This window comes from Aspergillus campestris, assembly GCF_002847485.1.
Source record: "Aspergillus campestris IBT 28561 chromosome Unknown P168scaffold_11, whole genome shotgun sequence".
Classification (NCBI taxonomy): domain Eukaryota; kingdom Fungi; phylum Ascomycota; class Eurotiomycetes; order Eurotiales; family Aspergillaceae; genus Aspergillus; species Aspergillus campestris.
Window position 1 is genome coordinate 911,900 of NW_020194346.1, and position 18,476 is coordinate 930,375.

The window sequence follows — 18,476 nt, forward strand, 5'->3', positions numbered from 1 at the left end:
CGTGATATGTCGATCATTGCTATACATCTGGATGCATCGTTCATGTTCAACTAATCGTACACATGCGCTCCTATGCCATCCCCTCTTCTGCCAGAATACATGAACTACCCCTCCTTATTCTAGAAGCCTACCGCTTCCCCTTCTTCCGAGGAGCAACCACCTTAAAGCTCGCACTGGCACTGTCCTCCTCGCGGTGCGCAGTCGACGACCCCTTCTTAGCCACCTCGCTCCATCCACCCGCGCTCTTCTCCGCAAGCACACTGGCCGCCACCGGGTCCACGATACCCTTGTCCGCCAGCTTGTGGCGCCGGATGAACTCCTCCGCAAATCGCCGGCCATCGAGCGTCTGCGAGTTGGCGTACACCGAGTCCGAGATGATCTCCGCTTCCGCCGGGAGCATCATCAGCTGCTGGACGAAGTCATCCACTGGAAGATGTTAGCTTGTCTCAGAGAATAATCAAATAGATAGATAGATAAATAAATAAACATACCGTTAATGTTACTGTTCAAACCCTTGGCCAAAGACAGCTTGGCCCACTTGGTGAATTCCTCAACTGCGCGGTTGGGATTGGCCGGAGGCGTGCTGACGGGGGCAACCCTGGGAGGGGCCACCACGGTCACCGGCTTGGGTTTCGCGGGCGAAGCCGCCGCCACGACCGGGGCAGGACCGCTGGGAGCTGCGCGAGGTCCGGACGGGGCGGCAAGAGGAGCCTTGGGCTTCCCGCCGGCACCGACGGTGGTCCACGCGCTTGTGCTGGGAGGCGTCGCGGCAGCGCCGGTGTTGACCGGGGACGGGGCGGCCACCCGGCTGGCCAGGTCGGCGTATCGCTTGCCGGTCGAGGAGGGCACGTTGGGAGGGCTGGCCGCGGCAGTCTGCGCCGCTGCGGCTGCGGCTGCGGCTGCCAGACGTTGCTTGCGAGCCTCCTCCTCCTTCTGGATCTGCGCCAGCGTCTTCTTGGCTGCGCCGCTGGAGGTGGTGGGCGCCTTGGTGCTACCCCACACCGAGCCACTAGCCGACGTCGGCGTCGCAGGCGATCCGCCGCTGGCCCAGTTCGCCGTCGAGGGGAGGCCGGGAGCTTGGGCGGCGGCCTGGCTGAGACGTTCCTGCTCCGCGAGCAGTTGCGCCCGACGCGCCGCAGCGGCCAGCTCTTCCTTCTGCGCGGCGCTGCGAGCCTCGGCCTCCTGGATCTCCTTCAGCGAGGGCCCCTTGGGCAGCTCATTGGCTTCCTTGGCCCAGGGCGCGATCGAGGTCGTGGGCGCCTCAACCGGAGTCTGAGTTTGGGATCGCGAGTTGGCGGCCAGAGACTCCGCCACATTCTGGCGGTTGCGCTGCGCCGCCGGCGCGGGAAGCGGCGACGCGGACGGTGGGGGAGGGAACGGCTGGGGCATGGCACTGTCCTTGGTGGCCCAAGCCGACTCGCCAGACGGCTGGGCCTGGGTCGGCTGGTGCTGCTGGGGCGGCTGCTGCTGCTGCTGCTCCTGTTGTTCCTGCTCGTGTGCCTCCTGCTGCTGCCGCTGGGCCGACGCGGCCTTCTGGACCTGCTGCGACAGGGTGAGAGCCGGCTCGGCACCCACGGGCCCCTGGTTCGCCTGCAGATGGGCCGACGCGTCGATATCGTCCGCGGTGAGCGCGTCCACTTCGTCTTCCGGCGAGAGCCCCGTGGCCGGATGAGTGGGCAGACCCTCCATCGTCCGGAGCCCAAAGTCGCCTTCCTGTGCGCGCAAGGCGTGGAACTGCCGCAGTCGCTCTTCGCGAGCCTGCTGGTCGAACAGGCTGTCCTCGTGCGTGCGGTCATACTGCTCCTGCTCCTGCTGCAGGCGAGCCCGGTCCTGGAGCATGCTGGCGACCTGTTGGGATTGGAACAGATTGTCGGGCTGCCGCGACGTAAAGGAGGCCGGGCTGCCGAAGGCAAACGGATCAGGACGGTTCACGTTCAGCCGGTCCAAGAGGGCCGGGAGTTGATCCTGGCTGCCACCCAACTCATTCCCAAGCATCCCCGGGCCAACCGGGGGCAAAGGGTTGTGCCGCGCCGCACCCGGGGCATCAAAAAAACCAGCGACCCCGTGCGGGGGCTGTTGCGGGGGCTGCTGCGGCGGCTGCGACTGGAGGGGACCCTGGATGGGGGAGGGCTGGAAGCCGACAGGAGAGGCGATGCTGCCGAAGCTGGGCTGGCTGTGGAGGCTATGCGCACTGGAGTGGTGCTGGAGCTGATGGGGGTGGATGGCGTGGGGGACACCGGGGAACTGCATCTGCTTCATCATGGCCTGTTGCTGTGCCAGGTGTTCCTTCTGCCGCGCCATCAGATACTGTTCCTCTTGCTTGCGGCGCTCCAACGCGTTCTGTTGCTCCGCCGTCAACGTCGTCCCGAAGCTAGGGAAACTGCCCGGGAACGGGGGCTGGGCGGTGCCGGTGGTGGCCGGGGTGTTGCCCCACGAGGGGCCTGCCTGGTTGGGATCGGGTCCGTGGGGGATTCCGATCTGAGGGACCAGGAACGGCTCGCGCGAGTTCCCGATGCGCCGCACCAGCTGCGCCAACGGCTCAAACTCGGGGTCTTCCAGCTTCTTGATCTGCAGATCCGGGCTGAAGAACCCGGCCTTGAACCAGTCGTGCATCTCGAGGCCCGTCCAGGGACCCTGGATGTTGCCCTGCGGATCCCGGTAGATCCAGCGCATGCGGTCCGGCATCACCATGGTCCGCTGCTGCGCGGGAGGGACCGAGCCAGCCTGGCCGGGGGTTTGACTGGTCGGGGGCACGTCCGGAAGCATGGAGCCCGGGCCCGAACCGACCGCGGACACTGGGGTCTGAGAGGTGGAGGTGGTGGTCGGCAGGTTGGCGGATCGGTCGGGCTGCGAGAAGTCGGTCGGCCGGCCGAGATCGTCCAGACCGCCCAGGTCGGCCCTGGCGTGGTCGCCTTGCATCTGCTCCTGCATCGCAGACGGGAAGAGCGAGCCGAGCTTGCTAGAACGGCCGATGCTCCCGGTGCCGGAGATGCCCGCGTGGGGACTGAACAGACCGCCACCGCCCAAGGTCGCCAGGCCGGGGGACTGGAGGTCACCCATCGACCCGAAGATAGGGTCGCCAAACCCACCGGCAAAGGCGGACCGGTCCTTGGTCGGGGTGCCCACGGCGCCGCTGCTGGACGGCCACCCCGACGGGTTCCCGAGGGAGAGCCCGCCGAGGCCACCCAGGCCCGAGAAGCCGGGGTTCCCCGCCGCACTCGAGGTCTGGCTGCGGTCAATCGACGGCAGGTCCACGCCCGAGCCCACACGGCGCATGGGGCCGAAGGCGTGGGACGGGTCCCGGATGCCCGACAGACCGGGATGGCTGGCCTGGATGTCGGACCCGTCCGTCTCCACCTCCTCCGCGTCGCCCCGGTCGCCCGAGGGGCTCTGGTAGGGGTTGGTGTTGGTCGGACTCGTCGGTTCGTGGCCGGGCAGGCTGGGCGTGGGGTTGCGCGAATTCTCCTGGCTCTGCATCAGCTCCCGGAATCCCGGAATGCTCGAGGTCATGCCAAAGGCCGAAAACCCCATGGGGTCCCCTGCACTCTGGGGCGGGGCCCCGACGTCCTGGGAGCCCCCGAGCGCCGCGCTGCCGCTGCGAGGCTCTTCCTCGGGGAAGGGATTGGTCTCGCTTCGTCCGGCGCGCGTCTTGATGGCCTCAGCCCACGGCGACTGGGCGCGCTTGTCGCTGGCGTCCCCTTCGACCAGCCGGTCGAGACTGCTGAGCGAGGGTTTCTCGCGGACCGCGGATGAGATGTCCTCGGCGCTCTCCTTCTGGAAGAGACCCTTCAGACGCGATTCCCCGCGAAGACTGCCAAATCCGGCCTTCTTCTCCGTCGTGGGCGATGGCGCGGCGCCGGATCCGAGCGAGAACGCACCGAACGCGCCCATGGGGGAGAAGTTGGCACTCTGGGAGGCCGACGGGCCCCACGGCGAGGTGGGACCGGCGGCCGCCGCCACGTGCAACGGGTTCGTCGAGCTGCGCTTGAGCGATCCGAACGGACTGGCCACGTCGGTGGACCCGTCGCGGCCGCCCGAGTGTTCCTTTTCCTTCTCCTCCCACCGCGCCGTGGACGAAGTATCGCGGAAGTCGGTCTTCCGACGGAGAAGCGACGGGGGCGGCGGGGCGGTGTTGGATTCGTCGCGGGTAAAGCGAGAGCCACCGGTGGTGGGGGACATGGGATTTGCACCCGATTCCCCCGTCTCCCGACGGCGAGGCCCTGGTCGAGCGGCATTCGGGGACGCGGTCGCCTGGTTGCTCTGGGACTGGGCGTAGGAGATGGAAGATTTCCGTCCTCCGGGGGCCACCGGCCCAGGGGTTTCCTTGGTCGCGTTGGTGGGGGGCGGCTTGAGGGGCGAGTTGACCGAAAGGGAAAACAACTGCATCACTTAGCACGAGTCGCGGTGGGTGGGGGAGGAGCAAGGAGAAAGCCCACCTCTCTCTCTTCACCGGTCATGCCCATCAGTCCCAACGGCTCCATCTGACCTCCATGCTCCCAACACACCTCGGGTCCGTTGAGAGTTTCTTTGGGATCTTCTCGCCGGCCCCAGGCGCCGTTGACGGTGGGGGACTCGACGTGCGGGTTCCAGTCGGCGACGAAGTACTCTGAGACGTTCTTACTCAACCCACCCAGCTCTCGCTGGGCTTTGTACAGACTAAGCAGCTGGTCCTTGGAATAGCGGGTGTCGGGGGCGGCGCCGTTACGGTGAGCGCTGGGGGTCATGTGTGGGGGAGTGTAGACGCCCGCCGACGGCGTGGTGGCCGACGGCGGTTGGCTGGTATCCCGGGTGTGAGAAAGGTTCGTAGCAACGGACGGGCGACGGAAGGTTTGTGTGGCGCCATTCATACGAGCTCGAGACCTGACCGACCAGAAGGAGGCAATCAGTATCCACGATGAAGGGTTTCACGATGATCCAAGGGGAAAGGAAGGACAGATATGACAAGAGATCTCTCGATCCATGCCAGATCGACGGAGGGGTGGTTTCCCAGCGTACCATTCTCCACCGGCGGTTCCATCACCTCTCCTAGCGGAGGGGTCCTGAACATTGCCAGCGGCGGCCGAAGCAAAACTTGAGGGAAGTGGTGTGGGCATTATGGTGGTCGAGAGATGAAGGTATGATGAAATCGGAGCGACCAGCAAAGGAGCTAAATTCGACGTAACGTCAGATCACGGGTCAGTTTGATTCGATTTGGATTCGGAGATGAAGTGATTCCTGATTGAAACCAACGATCTGGATTCAGGACAGAAAGCAGCAGTTTGACAGGGTTCTAGGTAGAGTAGACGAGGGGGGAAGAAGTGAAGAGAAGAGTGGGTGAAGGTTGTGTGTGAAGGACGGAAGCACCCACCTATTCTCCGGTTGGGAATTGATCGGGAGGATGATAAAAGCTTGTAGGAAGAGGAAAGGAATGGGACGAAGAGTATCGAAGTGGATGAAGGTCAAGAGAGGATAATTCAGAGGAGAAGATAGAGCCGAGAACGCTAGAGGATCCAGAGTCGAGAGATCAAGCAGAAGATCAGATCGAGAAGAAGAGAGAGAGAGAGAGAGAGAGAAGGAGAGCAAAGTCTGGAAAAATGAAATCGGCTTGCGGCGAATTTGGGGGCGGTGGCAGTACGCTCGATGACTGGGGGGTTTTATTTCCACGTTCATTGATTCCTTACCTGCGACCTTGCCTCGGTAAGTTACAATACAGATGTATGACCGCTGTTTGCATGAGGTTGGCATTGCCAGCCACCCACCGTGTGTCAGATTACCAGCTCATTACAATGGACGTACCCCGGCCACACAAAACCCACAACATCTGCAGCTCTTCAAGGGAGGATCTCGCAGTAGTGCAGCAGTTCGATTTCCTCAAACAGGGTCTTTTTTCACGGCGGATGTATCCAGCTGTTCCTATCCTACTATAGACACTGCAGATAGAGTTCGTTCGAAAGAAATCGTGCAGTGTCTTCCCCAGATGGTGCGTGGCTATAAACCACTTTCCTCCAGTGTTGTTTTCCACAGATCGATTTGGCCGCAAACGCTTCGTTTGTTTTCAACGTACACCAGTGGGATTCATAAATCAAGCAAGAAGGAAGAGATATAAGTGTGTCTTTTCTTTATCTATAGTCTTTATTTCTTTATATCTGAGCTATCTTTTTCCCCTTGTTTTTTTGTACCTAATGTGATCCTGGATATCCGTACTGCTGGGCTGCCATACATATACATGCATGCCAACCCCAGCCCCCACAACACCCCATACCTCAGGCATCCATCATCCAAGCCGCGTTTGATGCTCAGTGGTTTGATACTGGTTTGACCATGGGGCTCAATCCCCATCAATGAATCCATCAGAAGCTTCACATAATGGATGATTGATCACCGTCATCTATATATTCCCCGTAGAACTCATCATCATGGCTCAATCAATATACTCCTCCTACTTACATACTACAGCTTCAACTCACTCAACCATCCTCCATCTAACCAATAACAAAAAAGAAGAAAGAAGAAAAGATAGTTCAACATGGGCCTCTTCTGCAAACCCACTCGCAGAAGGACCACCCCCCTTCTCTACACTTGGTCCCGCCAACGCATATCCCCCCGACCAGACATCAGGGACCCCAACGTGGATGCCACCGCCGCCGCCGCTGCTCGCGTCTCCTACCGGGGTTCCTCGAGCTTTTCTCCCTCTCCCGGCGTGAGAGTCAGCGCGACGGCACGCGCAGAGCGACGTGGTGTGAGGGGAGAGCCTTCTCGTTACCGCGCTGAAGGTCTAGCGGAGACGTTCGACGGTGCAGGCCCTAGCTCGGGCTTGGGTTTGCGCTCGCACACGCGCCCTCCTCGACGACGTCGCGAACAGAAACTCTACGCTACGTCGGGGGTGGATGATGGCTGTAATGGGTGCGATGGGTGTTATTTGCCGGAACGGGGATTTGACCAAGAGGCCAAGGTCGCTTGCTGCGATGGCTGTTGTTCCCCCTCTTTCTCCACATCTGCCCCCTGCTACTGCTGCTATTCAGGGCGCCGCGGGGACTGGTGCCCTGATTGTGAGCAGGCTCCTAGCTATGATCGTGGTCGTATTGGGAGTCGACTAGATCGCTGCTGTGCTGCTGGGGTGGGCTGTTCCGGGGACGCTTGTGCCTACGAGGCCGGACTGGACTGTGCGGGTGGTTGTGATTGTTCGGCATGCTGATGTTGAGGTATTACATTTGTGCTGATAACGTATTAGAAGGGTCGGCGTTTGGTTATTTTAGATCTGTGCTTTTGGGTGGTGTTTTCCTTGTTGTAGTGTTTGACATGGTATGGGGAATAAATTGTAGCTCAAGACAGGGACCACCAGTTGCGTCATAGTGATCTGCCCCTGATAGTTCGCCCGTTTGGACCGAGGTTGGCTGCGTCTAGTGCTGTTTGCACCTCGCATTTAATGAATCCACGGTTGGGTTGCCAATATTTTGACAAAGCTGTATATATTATATTGCAGAAGAAAGAATACAACAATAAATGAGTGAGGGAGAGATATCGTAGAGGAAAGATGCTCAAGTCTTGTGATGATTACATTATGAAGCCGTCCATCCTCGGTTATCGATAAAGCTCCAGTTCTCCCCGCAAGAGAACAAAACACTTTCACCACTTCATCATACTTGTATATTTAAATCCACTGTACACGACACTCTAACAGCAGAGAACATATTACAAGAATCCCATAACAAAAGAAGAACCAAAATGTCCAAAGCCATCTTCCTCCAAAAAACAGACGGCAAACCCGGCCAAGTCTACTACCCGCTCTCCCTACAAACCCTCCCCCAGCCAACCCCCAAAGGCAACGAACTGCTCATCCGCATGACCGCGGCCGCCCTCAACCACCGCGATGTCTTCCTGCGCCAACACCTCTACCCCGGCATCACCTTCGACGTACCCATGGGCGCCGACGGCGTCGGCACCGTTGTCGGCGCCGGGCCCGCCGTCTCCAACCCGCAGCGCTGGCACGGCAAGCGCGTGATCATCAACCCAGGCGTCGGATGGCGCGACTCGCCCGACGGGCCTGAGGACCCCCGCGGATACCGCATCCTGGGCGGCACCAAGCTGTACAACAACGGCACTCTCCAGGACTACCTCGTCGTCGAGGAGACGGAGGTCGAGGAGGCCCCTGAGCATCTGTCGGATGCGGAGGCCGCTGCTTTCCCCTTGACCGGATTGACTGGGTGGAGGGCGCTGGTCGTTAAGGCTGGGGAGCGGAACTCGGGTAAGGGCGCTGCTGTCCTTCTTACGGGTATTGGCGGCGGTGTGGCGCTTATGGTGCTGCGTTTTGCGGTCGCGCGGGGGGCGGATGTCTATGTGACGAGCTCGAGTGAGGAGAAGATCCGGAAGGCGGTTGAGCTGGGGGCGCGCGGTGGCGTCAGTTATAAGGAGAAGGGCTGGGAGAAGAAGTTGTTGGGCATGTTGCCGCAGGGGAAGAAAAACTTTGATGCGGTGATTGATGGTGCAGGTGGGGATGCCGTGGAGAAGTCGGTCAAGTTGCTGAAGGTGAGTCTATTCTCTTATTGATACTTTTTCAAGAAGAGGAAGGTGAAAAAAGAAACTAATGCTGATAATAACCAGGCCGGCGGCGTCCTCTCCGTCTACGGCATGACCGTCTCTCCCAAAATGCCGTTCCTGATGCAGGCCGTCCTGAAGAACATCGACGTGCGCGGCTCGACCATGGGCTCGCGCAAGGAGTTTAAGGAGATGGTCGAGTTCGTGCGCGCCCACAAAATCCATCCTGTCGTCGATCGCGTGGTGCGGTCCGATCTCAGCGACATTGCGGGCCTCGACGGCCTCTTCCAGGATATGAAGGACGGTAAGCAGTTTGGGAAGTTGGTGATGGAGTTTGGCAAGTCGTCGGCTAGTAAGCTTTGATTTGCGTGTATATAATTGTTTGGTTTGGTTTACGTGTGCCAGGATAGATTACTTGGTTTGGATGTGGTTGTGAGAAATGTTAATGCTGGTCATATAGAGCGTTTAGTGTCTAGCTGGCCTATGTATTTACTCATTTGAATGATGAACGAGGCGGTTGATGGAAAACTTATCAGTACATCCCTTTCCTGATGACATGCAAAGTAACTTCACTAGCCAACAAGGTACCAACACCGCGACTCTCAGAAATATGAACCGAACAACTCCATTCCCAATTGCATCAACATACCCATTCGAATCAACGTACCCTAACAACCTAAACCAAAAGAAAGAAAGAGCAAAAAACGCTCTCTCCTCCCCCTCCCCCGAGTAGCCCCTTCCAATGAACACAGTACCCCAACTCCAGCCATCATCCATCCTCTGACCTTCCCAACCTCAGTATTCCAGTCAGTGTCTCTTAGCGTACAGCATTACTTTGCAGTCGCATAGTCAATCCATTCATCAACAGTAGAACTTATCATATTCTCTTCTCAAGCCAGCCATGGCCGATATCGTGCAGATGTACGGGCCGGGAATGTCTTTCTACCGCGTTGGGGAAACACCATTGCAAGATAAACCAGCAGCAAAGCCATCGGAGTCCGCCCTAAGGGTACGTCAATCCATCCAATAAATCAACAAGCATAACCACCCAGTCAAACCGAACCATATAGGACCCAAACCCGATGATACTAATACTAACCATCGCAGACCTACAACGCCAGCCTCGATGCCCTCCACACCAGCAACCAAAACCTAGAGCACAAGATGCTCAAGATCCGCACCGGGACCCTCCGCCTCAGCCTCGACCTGATCCAGCTCGAGCAGCGCATGCATTCACTCCCCAGCGACATGCTCATCACCTGGCAAGCGAACGTCCTCACGCGCCTCATCGAGGTCATCTACGAGCGGAAGCGGTGGAAGCTGCCTGGGGCCATCACCGTCGGGGATCGCGAGCATTTGGCGCGCGAGGACCTCAACCGGGTGTATAGCGTTGCGGCGAGGAAGGTGCGCAAGGAGGTGCTGAAGCTGTTTGGGCTGTCGGTGGAGTATCTTCAGGCGCTGCAGAAGTATGATGAGGTTTGTTTTCACAGTTATGTCTGGTGTGGGTTGGAGGGGAGTTCAAGCTGACTGGGGTATAGGTGGTGCAGTTTCGCAGCGAGAGCCCGTTTCAGACGGAGTGTGCGTTTGCGGTGTGGATGGTGTCGGAAAAGGAGAATCATAGCAATTTGTGTCGGTTTTGGGGCAGGTTGTATCCACTTTGTTATGGGCGGACGGTGGAGGAGAGTTCGGTTGTTTTTTGATGGCTCTGTTGGTTTTATTAATTATATCTGGTGTCTATGGTTTAGGACTAGGGATCAGCTTGCTCAGTGCGGGTTCTTTTAGGGCTATGAGACAGGCTCATCCACGCTGCATATCATGCCTATTGTTAGTCTTTGTATTATGAGACTCTGATCATCATAGTAAAACGGTACAACTGATTACCAAATACATTTAACCACAGGGTCAGTATAGCAGTAAGTAAAACAATATTAACTTACCCGACACAAATAAATCAAGTGATATCAAGCAGCGACACTCCACCAGTTCACTCTATCACTTCATTGAAGCAGTCTCCATGACAGCTTCATTACGTAGTACATCAATCACTGCAGCCCAAGCCACATCACCAAGCCACTACACAATGCCCGACTATGTAGAAGTTGGAGCCGTTGTGTAGGTAGCCTGTTCTACCGATTCTCTTCCTCCTTTCTCCTTATTACACAGTACACAGATCTACTTACGAAGCTCAAAACTGCAGATTCTCGAGATAAATTTAAGTCGGACAGACGAGCCGGGGCACCTATCTTCGATCTTTGCCAGCATGCCATCTACCAATGTCCTCTGGCTGTTATAGACCATGCACCGAAATAGAGATTGGTCACGAAGTGGGCCACATGCGTGTATGACATTCTAACCGATATGGCCTTCGCCGTGTCGGTATCAGACTTATGGACGGCAGTCGTTACTCTAGTCAGTCCCGAAAAGCATCCTATAGTGCCGGCCGTAAGGTGAGGCGAGAGTTTGGGCAACACTTCACACAGGCGGGCAAACTCAGAGCCCAACATACAACTTTGCGTTTAGGAAAGCCGAGTCGGGCGATTTTCTGATTGGTAAATATCTGCTGGGAAAGATAGTGCCCAAACTAGGTGCTACTATCGACCACTTTGAAAACCCGGACTGGTACATTGGACACTACCAACAATTCTGGACCATGTGAGTGGTATAAGCTACCAGCCTCGCGTGCAGGTCTGGAGGGCTGTCTCACATCGTGTCTATGATTGACAGAAGAAGATGACGGTGGAATCTGCATGAGGTCCTGGATCGAGAAGATGCGATGATACCCTGACGCTATCCAGTATTGAGGAGCGCTTTGGACTTCTCGAGATGATATGACACGTCCAAGAGAATTCTCCCACATATTGACATCAATAATGGACATCACTGCAAAGCTAGGTCTACGGTCTCAATCAAGGATTGTCCGGGAATTACGTGGCTGTCGCCGTGACAGTGTCCTACTCAGCATATGGGGGCTCTTATATTCCTAGGCGGCTGTCCAAGCCATTCTGGCTTCATTCGAGGAGCACTGCGCCGGGGTTATCCCTCTTGAAGATCAACTTCGTGAGTGGACTGAAGCAGCTGGAAGAACGGATCCTGTCACGTCAACATCAATCTCGGTAGGAGACCTAGTCTTGCTGCGTCAGTACAATTTGGAAAAGGACCAGAGCCAAAAGCTGGGAGCACGATAATCAGATCCGCATCACGTCACGAAAGTTCACCCACACAAGTGATCAGTACATCTGGAAGAACCGGCGTCAGGCGTATCTGTCAGGAAGCATCACATTAATCACATTCGCCTGTTCCAATCACGCACTGGGGATTCAGAGACTGAGACCCAAGAATTATCAAACCAGCTGCGGGAGCAAAGGTACAAGGCGAATCCTCTGTTAAAAGAGCTGCGAAGAGCGAAGCGACAACCACCAGTATCCCCATTACCAATCATCGGCGGCGATGCCATCTAGAACCAACAGCGGGAAGGATATAAGATCGACCTGAAGCGCATGGTTCAAATATAGGATTTAGCATTCGGAGCGTTTGACATGTATCCATCGTTATTGTTCTTGCATATCAAGAACTGCGAAGCTTCGAAATCCCTGTAGCGGCAGAATGGAAAGCAGTGAGAAGGAACGGCCAAATGGCCCTTCGGGTGGCAGGTCCTCCATTCTCTAGTCAACTATCTCTACCACTAGCTGCAGCCAAGTGGAAAATCATTATTACATCAGTTTTAGAGCCTTTATCATCAAAAATCATCAGTTTTATCATCTCTATTCGCTTTACAATCCCTGCTCCGCTTTGACCCTTTTTATCAGTCTTCACATTCACGCTGGTTGGAGAAGTGGTCACCATGCTAGTCGCTGGGAAGTCACATGTTAACGTGGTTTTCTTCCAGCACATACAGAGCATTATTGGAAATGTCTGGATATGACTGGTGATGGTAGAGCTCTGCTGGTGCTGGAATGATTTCATCACGATGTAAAATCTACTTCATGGTGTTTGATCAGCGTGGAGGTTGGATTTGGTTTGCGAAGACCCTGAGAGTCTCCAAGGTCAAGGCTGCTTAGGCCTGACAATTTGCATGGCCGATAGACAAGCAGTTCTCACAACTGTAACACATGACTTTGCTAGAAATCCCCAACGGTCTGGCATGACGATGGTGTTTTCCGAGTGGATCCTGAGAATACACTTCCACTGTCCACGACCTCGACCTGACAGTTGCGCAATTAGTGCCATACGAAGTTCAAACAAGGATTCTTCGGTTGGAAAAGGGGTTTGGCTGGTGATGAAGAAGCAGAGGGTAAGTCTCTTTCCTTTTTCCCGTGCTTACTGCTAAGGACTCCGACTTATTTGTCCAGATCGGTCTTACCTCCCATACGTTTGACGATCGCCAGTTGGGGGTTTGATTCTAGCAGTAATGGCTTCTTCTGACATGCAATGTCTAACTATTACAATTGCTTGTGCAGCGAATACTAGATAGAATCACTGGTGTCTGGACAAGATTTCAAGGGCATAATATACATCAAGGTGTGTACATAATTGATCACTCTACGATTGACACCTGCTGGAGACAAACTTCGTGGTCGCACCCATAATTTAGACATTATTCTATATATATATCTCAAGGCTAATGCCTATACCTTGAGAAACACATCCCGGTTCTCCTTCCCAACACCTAATAGTAATAACGCATTGCTGAAGCATCATTACCCCAAGACTGAAAAGGACAGAAAGGAGCTAAGCTAGAATAATCTATTATCAATATCCATTGCTCCAACGCCTTATGTTTATGATAATCATACGATATAGATATGAAAACAGAAAAAAAATAATTAACCAGGATCCGGGTGGGCCATCTATATATAATGGTGTGGGTGACCCATGAATCTTTTATATATATCACCAATGAACCAGTCTCCAAAACATCCATTAGGTCATGAAGCAAACACAATATATATCTCCTACAGTGTACGATGCAATTCCTACAACAGCTATATCCAAACCACTCCATGCCATAAATCATGTACTTCCATATATCCGAGCAAACAGACCGATAGACAGACAGCCTGCGTCTGACGTCACGTTGATTTAATTCACATCCTGCCCATCCACGCTGTACTGGCCTATTTTACTTTCTTGTCTTTTTTTCTTGAGGCTAGTCAGGCTAGACCGGTTGCGTTATGTATATCGCCATTCTTACTGTTGCTGATCACTTTCAAGAAGAAGCAGTCCGCTTGCTTGCCGACTGATGGCGCCATAACATCGCAGTGTTGCGATCTCTAGAGAATGGGCTAGGACAGGGTTCTCATCTTATTTGTTTTATTTTCATAATTCCACGATAGTATATACCCCTCAGGATAATAGAAGCAAAGAAGCCATCCGACACCGACCAACCAAGAAACCCAAGAGATGATCGACAAGCGACACGCAGCAAAAGGCCCAGATCGACCCGATGCACAGCATCGTTGCATACCACATAGCAACATCTGCCAACTTGATTAGTCCCCTGTTGATGATAGATGATACAACGTCGTTGATACGTTCGTATCTGCAGCGCAGCAGCAGCAGCAGCAACAGCACAAGCAAAGCTGAGCGATCGGCGCGGTGACGCGGAGCCGGTTCAGCTATACTATACCTAGATAGTGACTAGCGACGACGATCGAGCAGTGCCCTTCCCAGGACCCCCGTCAAACTGAATAGATTTCGGGAACAAAACAGAATATCATTGGAGAAGGAAGCGGAAGGGGGAAGGGGGCGGAGGAGATTGCCGTGTGCTGCGGCCTTGGTCGATTAGGTAGGTAGCTTGAGATGGTGAGACAGTTGTCGTTTTCGATACATTGCTTGATTGATTGCTGCGGCGTGGCCCCAGGGTTGGGTTTAGTTTAGCGTGGGCTGTCTTGGATTGATTTTCTGGGGGCGATCAATAGCGGAGTCGGTCGTTGGATTTTATGGTACAATTGTACGTAGAGACGGGTTACTCTAACGGTCTTTATCTCGTAATCTGAGTATGACGATTGGAGACATGGATCTATAGTACCTCGATGGGATCAAATGTACAACACCTAGTGGCATCCCAGCATGTGAATCGACCAGAGAAAGTACCAAATCAATAAAACAAAAAAGAAACAACCAGGATGCGTCCAGGAAGCCCAGGATGAACGAAACAGCGACAAGTCTCCATCGGCGATAGTAAACTGATCGACAACCGCCCAATCTCCCAATCCCATCCCCCTCCCCCAGCCCCCAAAACGTGCCGATCAGAACGGGGCAAGGAGTGGGGGGTTGTAGGACCTTGTTAATAAGTATTCTGGAAGTATATCGCATTCGAACCAATAGAGTCATAGTCTGGATAGCACATGTCAGTACCTCTGTCTGTACGGAGTACTTTTGAGAAGTACTGTAGACGGAGACAACGCCCTGTTATTATCGTGGGGGAGGGATCACATCCTTCCTGCGGGCCGTATGTTTTTCGTGCATAGCCTGCCTATCTATCTTCCTGTCCTGCTTTCTCTGTGCATACGGTGTGGTGCAATGCGATGCGATGCGCTGCGCTGTAACAGAAGGCAGGTAGGCAGGCAGGTAGACAATGGACAAGTCACACAATCTGCTTCGGAGTAATCTCACATGGTCACGTTCGAGATTAAAGATTGCGCACTGTGGGCGGAGGGCGTTGAGACCCTGCGAGGGTTGTTTAATTAAAATTTATTCTTCATTCATTCATTAAACAACGGATTAAATTTTAGATTGATTTGATTTCTTGCATGTTCTTATTTGAAAGCTATATTCTACCAAAATTTCTATCGAATCCCTTGTGTGGACGCGATATGCAAGGGGTAGTTTCTTAATCTTAACCGATAAATTGCCTCGAGCGTTAAGCTAGATAGGCAGCAAGGTTTATCTCATTCAATGAATGCTCGACACACACAGTCCGGACTTAATCCAACGAGAGAATACCTCCAATTGCAAGATCAGTAACCAAAACAATGAGCCAAGCGAGAGACCTCGGTCCATCCATCCAGAGGCGAAACGCAGACAGATGCACAAAGTAGGTACCCGAATCTATGTACAGTATGTACTCCGTCTGCCCTCCGCACGTCCCGGAGAATTGACCTCGTCGTTCGGAATCCCCTGCCGGATAATCACCTCCTGGCTGCCTGTCTACCTAGCCCAGGCTAACCTTCGGAACGAGCGACTCCGGTGGATAGCCCATGCCTGGTTTCATTTCTTCTCGCCGCTGAAAAACGTGGGTGCCAGCTAGCCGTTCCTACCTGGTACATAGTTAGTTACCTACGGAGTACTCCGTACATCGTTAACCACTACCTCGCCAACCCCACCCACTACCCACACGTGGATAACCATCATACCATCTACCATAAATCAATCCACGATCATGAATTGAGTAATGGATCAATGCATAAATAATATATATCCACCGCGGAATTCCTCCGAACGGCTCGTCACGGAGCAAACTCCAAAATCATGGTAACTAACCGACCGATTCAGCTGGACATCTCCGTGACCTAAACCGGATCGAGTAGCCGATACCTTCGGGAATGATCATGCTCATGGGATCCATAATTCCACAGTTCCATCGACAATCCACTTCGCTAACTAGAGCTCTTAGTGCTGGACCGGGGGTTAGAGGTTAATGGTCTGAACTAGACCGGAATGGGATTAATGGGGATTTTTTTTTACCCTGGCGTCGGGCGAGGGAAGGAAAATCAAGGCCTGTCTGGTCTTGACGACGGTGGCGAGGGCGAATTGGTTTGTTAGGGCCCACGGGGTCACGGGTGTCGGGTAGATTTCCTTCCCGAGCATTCGCCGATCTGAGCTTTTCTATAGTACAATATCTTCTAGGACACTAGTTGGATGGGTAACTAATAGTTACTTTATAAAAAAGAGGAGAAAATGGAGAAAATGGGAGAAAAGAAAGGAGGTGACTACCCAGAATTGATTATCGAATATTGTTGAAGAACTCCAAACCAAACCCCTGCCCAGTTGGGATAAAAACGTGGTACAACTAGGTACAGTCCAGGAGGTCAATCCGGTCCAGGACAAACGGCCGAACGGCCAACTCGAAATCATCGGGCGATGCCAGCTGAATCGGACAGACTAGGCCAAGCAGTCTGTCAACTCCGCCACCCTTAGTATATACTACGTATCTACTACGTTACTCTTACTATGAAGAGACTAGAAAAACTTGCTGATCATGTAGGGTCGGTCCTGCAACCGATCGTTTACCTCGTCTACGAAGAAGAGTCTAGTATCTACGGAGTACTCCGGACTATGGAAACTACCTAATATAGTGGACCTCGGCCTTCCGATCTTGAACCTACTTCTTGACTCGGTGTAAAGAAGTAGAAAGAAGACGAGAGAAAATAATAATAATAATAATCCTACCAAACCATACACCTGGAAATACTACCATAATCCATTGTTGAAGCATGGAAGCAGGAAGCTGAAGAGTGGGGTATCGCTCTTCCTTCACCCTCCCTTGATTCGGGCATAGGTTGATCATTGGTCCCTGCCCATGAGTATCCTCCAGATGGAGACGGTGGACTCTGGACTGGACTGGAGTCCACCATCCATCCATCCCGCAAAGTAGACCAGATTACCTAACTGCTGCGAGGGAGGTTGATCGGATCCTATCCTGTCCTGTCGCTCCCGCAAGGATCAGCGCCCTGCTTTACCTTTTTCTTCGGTGTTGGATCCTTGCTATGTTTTGTTTTGATTATATGTTTTTTTTTTTTTTTTTCAAGTCGGTCATCATGATCACATAGTTAGCAAGCATCAATAATGTTGAACAATAGTAAGAGAAAGAAGTGGCAATTGTTTGCTTCCGAATAGAATGACTTCATCAGTAGCAATGTCTAGCCCTACTATTATCACTCTTGTATATACCCTGTGCCACCGCATCATAGTCCCAGACCTACCAGACCCATCCCTGTCCTCCCAACTTGTGGGTTGCATGATTTAAAAATAAATAATTCGAGCAACACACACACAAACACACACACACACACACACACACACACACACAGCGAACGAGGCCACCACTCCATAGCTAACTACTAGCTCGTGTTGGAAAAAAAAAAAGGTGTGGTGACAGTGCAGAGTGACCCTAAGTCTACTACCACCTGACGGGAACCCCCAGGTTACTGTAGGCCCGGCAATGCATCTCATTGTATCGCGACGAATCACAAGACGCTTCCACCCCCCCTCTATCCTCTGGATGGATTCAACGAATCCAAAATGGTTTTCGACGATGGGATTCGGAAGGTAGGTAGGTAGGTAGGTAGGTCAGTGTCAGTGAGGGGTTTCTCTCCACCCCTGTACCTGGTTCTGGCCAATGAGGGCCGGATGGCCTTGCATATGGATAGCCAATGCTGGACCCGGCTATGTTTAGCAATGTTAGATCGCCCGCTATGGAGGTCTAGGAAGTAGGTACTAGGTGGGTAGGAGCCTGGGAGGGACGATTGGTGCGGCACGAGTGATGTGCCCATGTCCGGACTTCAGAGTATAGTCTGATTTCTCCAAATTATCCCCGGTACCACGGACAAGGCCACGAGCAGCTAGCAGTTGTTCAACTGCCGAATATCAACCTACCACTACACCCTTACCTCAGCTGGCCTAGGTAGGTCCCAATGCGAGGGGGCCATCTCAGCCGAGGTATCTGATTGGGCCCATAGTGGAGGGAACATGGCTGGTAGGTCAGAAGTCCACCGGTAAGAAGGCCGAGCATCCGTCTTCCCTGCGATACGGAGGCCACCGGTTGGTTGGATTCGACCGTGGGTTCTTCCCGAGGCCCAGCACAGCACAGCGCACTGCAGCGCGGAGTGCATCTGGTCTATTCTGTGGCCGGTTGGGACGGACGGGACGCCGATACTCGTGTTGGGATCGTATTTGGGCGGCGTCCAGCATGAGAAAGGGAATAAACTTTCTTGCTAACCCGGCTGTTATTGCCTGGATTA

At 53.9% G+C, this 18,476-nt stretch overlaps 5 protein-coding genes across 5 annotated transcripts; 3 read left to right on the forward strand and 2 right to left on the reverse strand.

The window, feature by feature from the left end:
* Nucleotide 1: 1 nt before the first annotated feature.
* On the reverse strand, nt 2-5,505 carry P168DRAFT_274145 (uncharacterized protein). Its single transcript, XM_024835407.1, has 5 exons — nt 5,348-5,505; nt 4,996-5,146; nt 4,437-4,860; nt 492-4,380; nt 2-426 (listed from the first exon to the last, which is right to left on the reverse strand). Exons 2-5 carry the CDS (start codon nt 5,091-5,093, stop codon nt 128-130), a joined length of 4,710 nt encoding a protein of 1,569 aa, XP_024690221.1. The 5' UTR covers nt 5,094-5,146; nt 5,348-5,505; the 3' UTR covers nt 2-127.
* Nucleotides 5,506-6,250: 745 nt separating this feature from the next.
* P168DRAFT_292715 (uncharacterized protein) lies at nt 6,251-7,487 on the forward strand. Its single transcript, XM_024837648.1, has one exon. It carries the CDS (start codon nt 6,506-6,508, stop codon nt 7,172-7,174), a length of 669 nt encoding a protein of 222 aa, XP_024690222.1. The 5' UTR covers nt 6,251-6,505; the 3' UTR covers nt 7,175-7,487.
* A 134-nt stretch (nt 7,488-7,621) lies between these two features.
* On the forward strand, nt 7,622-9,031 carry P168DRAFT_258321 (putative alcohol dehydrogenase). Its single transcript, XM_024834595.1, has 2 exons — nt 7,622-8,505; nt 8,581-9,031. The coding sequence occupies exons 1-2, from the start codon at nt 7,705-7,707 to the stop codon at nt 8,875-8,877; spliced, it is 1,098 nt and encodes a 365-aa protein (XP_024690223.1). The 5' UTR covers nt 7,622-7,704; the 3' UTR covers nt 8,878-9,031.
* A 384-nt stretch (nt 9,032-9,415) lies between these two features.
* On the forward strand, nt 9,416-10,214 carry P168DRAFT_321209 (uncharacterized protein; the record flags this gene model as incomplete). Its single annotated transcript, XM_024840443.1, has 3 exons — nt 9,416-9,523; nt 9,622-9,990; nt 10,053-10,214. The coding sequence occupies 3 exons, from the start codon at nt 9,416-9,418 to the stop codon at nt 10,212-10,214; spliced, it is 639 nt and encodes a 212-aa protein (XP_024690224.1).
* Nucleotides 10,215-16,708: 6,494 nt separating this feature from the next.
* Nucleotides 16,709-17,260, reverse strand: P168DRAFT_292718 (uncharacterized protein). Its single transcript, XM_024837649.1, has one exon. It carries the CDS (start codon nt 17,096-17,098, stop codon nt 16,838-16,840), a length of 261 nt encoding a protein of 86 aa, XP_024690225.1. The 5' UTR covers nt 17,099-17,260; the 3' UTR covers nt 16,709-16,837.
* Nucleotides 17,261-18,476: the final 1,216 nt, after the last annotated feature.

Coding starts and splice junctions, on each gene's coding strand:
- P168DRAFT_274145 (XM_024835407.1), bottom strand. CDS start 5,093: ATGCCCACACCACTTCCCTCAAGTTTTGCTTCGGCCGCCGCTGGCAAT. Junction 4,861..4,995: donor GGAACCGCCGGTGGAGAATG/GTACGCTGGGAA, acceptor CTGGTCGGTCAG/GTCTCGAGCTCGTATGAATG. Junction 427..491: donor TTTGAACAGTAACATTAACG/GTATGTTTATTT, acceptor AACATCTTCCAG/TGGATGACTTCGTCCAGCAG.
- P168DRAFT_292715 (XM_024837648.1), top strand. CDS start 6,506: ATGGGCCTCTTCTGCAAACCCACTCGCAGAAGGACCACCCCCCTTCTC.
- P168DRAFT_258321 (XM_024834595.1), top strand. CDS start 7,705: ATGTCCAAAGCCATCTTCCTCCAAAAAACAGACGGCAAACCCGGCCAA. Junction 8,506..8,580: donor AGTCGGTCAAGTTGCTGAAG/GTGAGTCTATTC, acceptor GATAATAACCAG/GCCGGCGGCGTCCTCTCCGT.
- P168DRAFT_292718 (XM_024837649.1), bottom strand. CDS start 17,098: ATGGATGGATGGTGGACTCCAGTCCAGTCCAGAGTCCACCGTCTCCAT.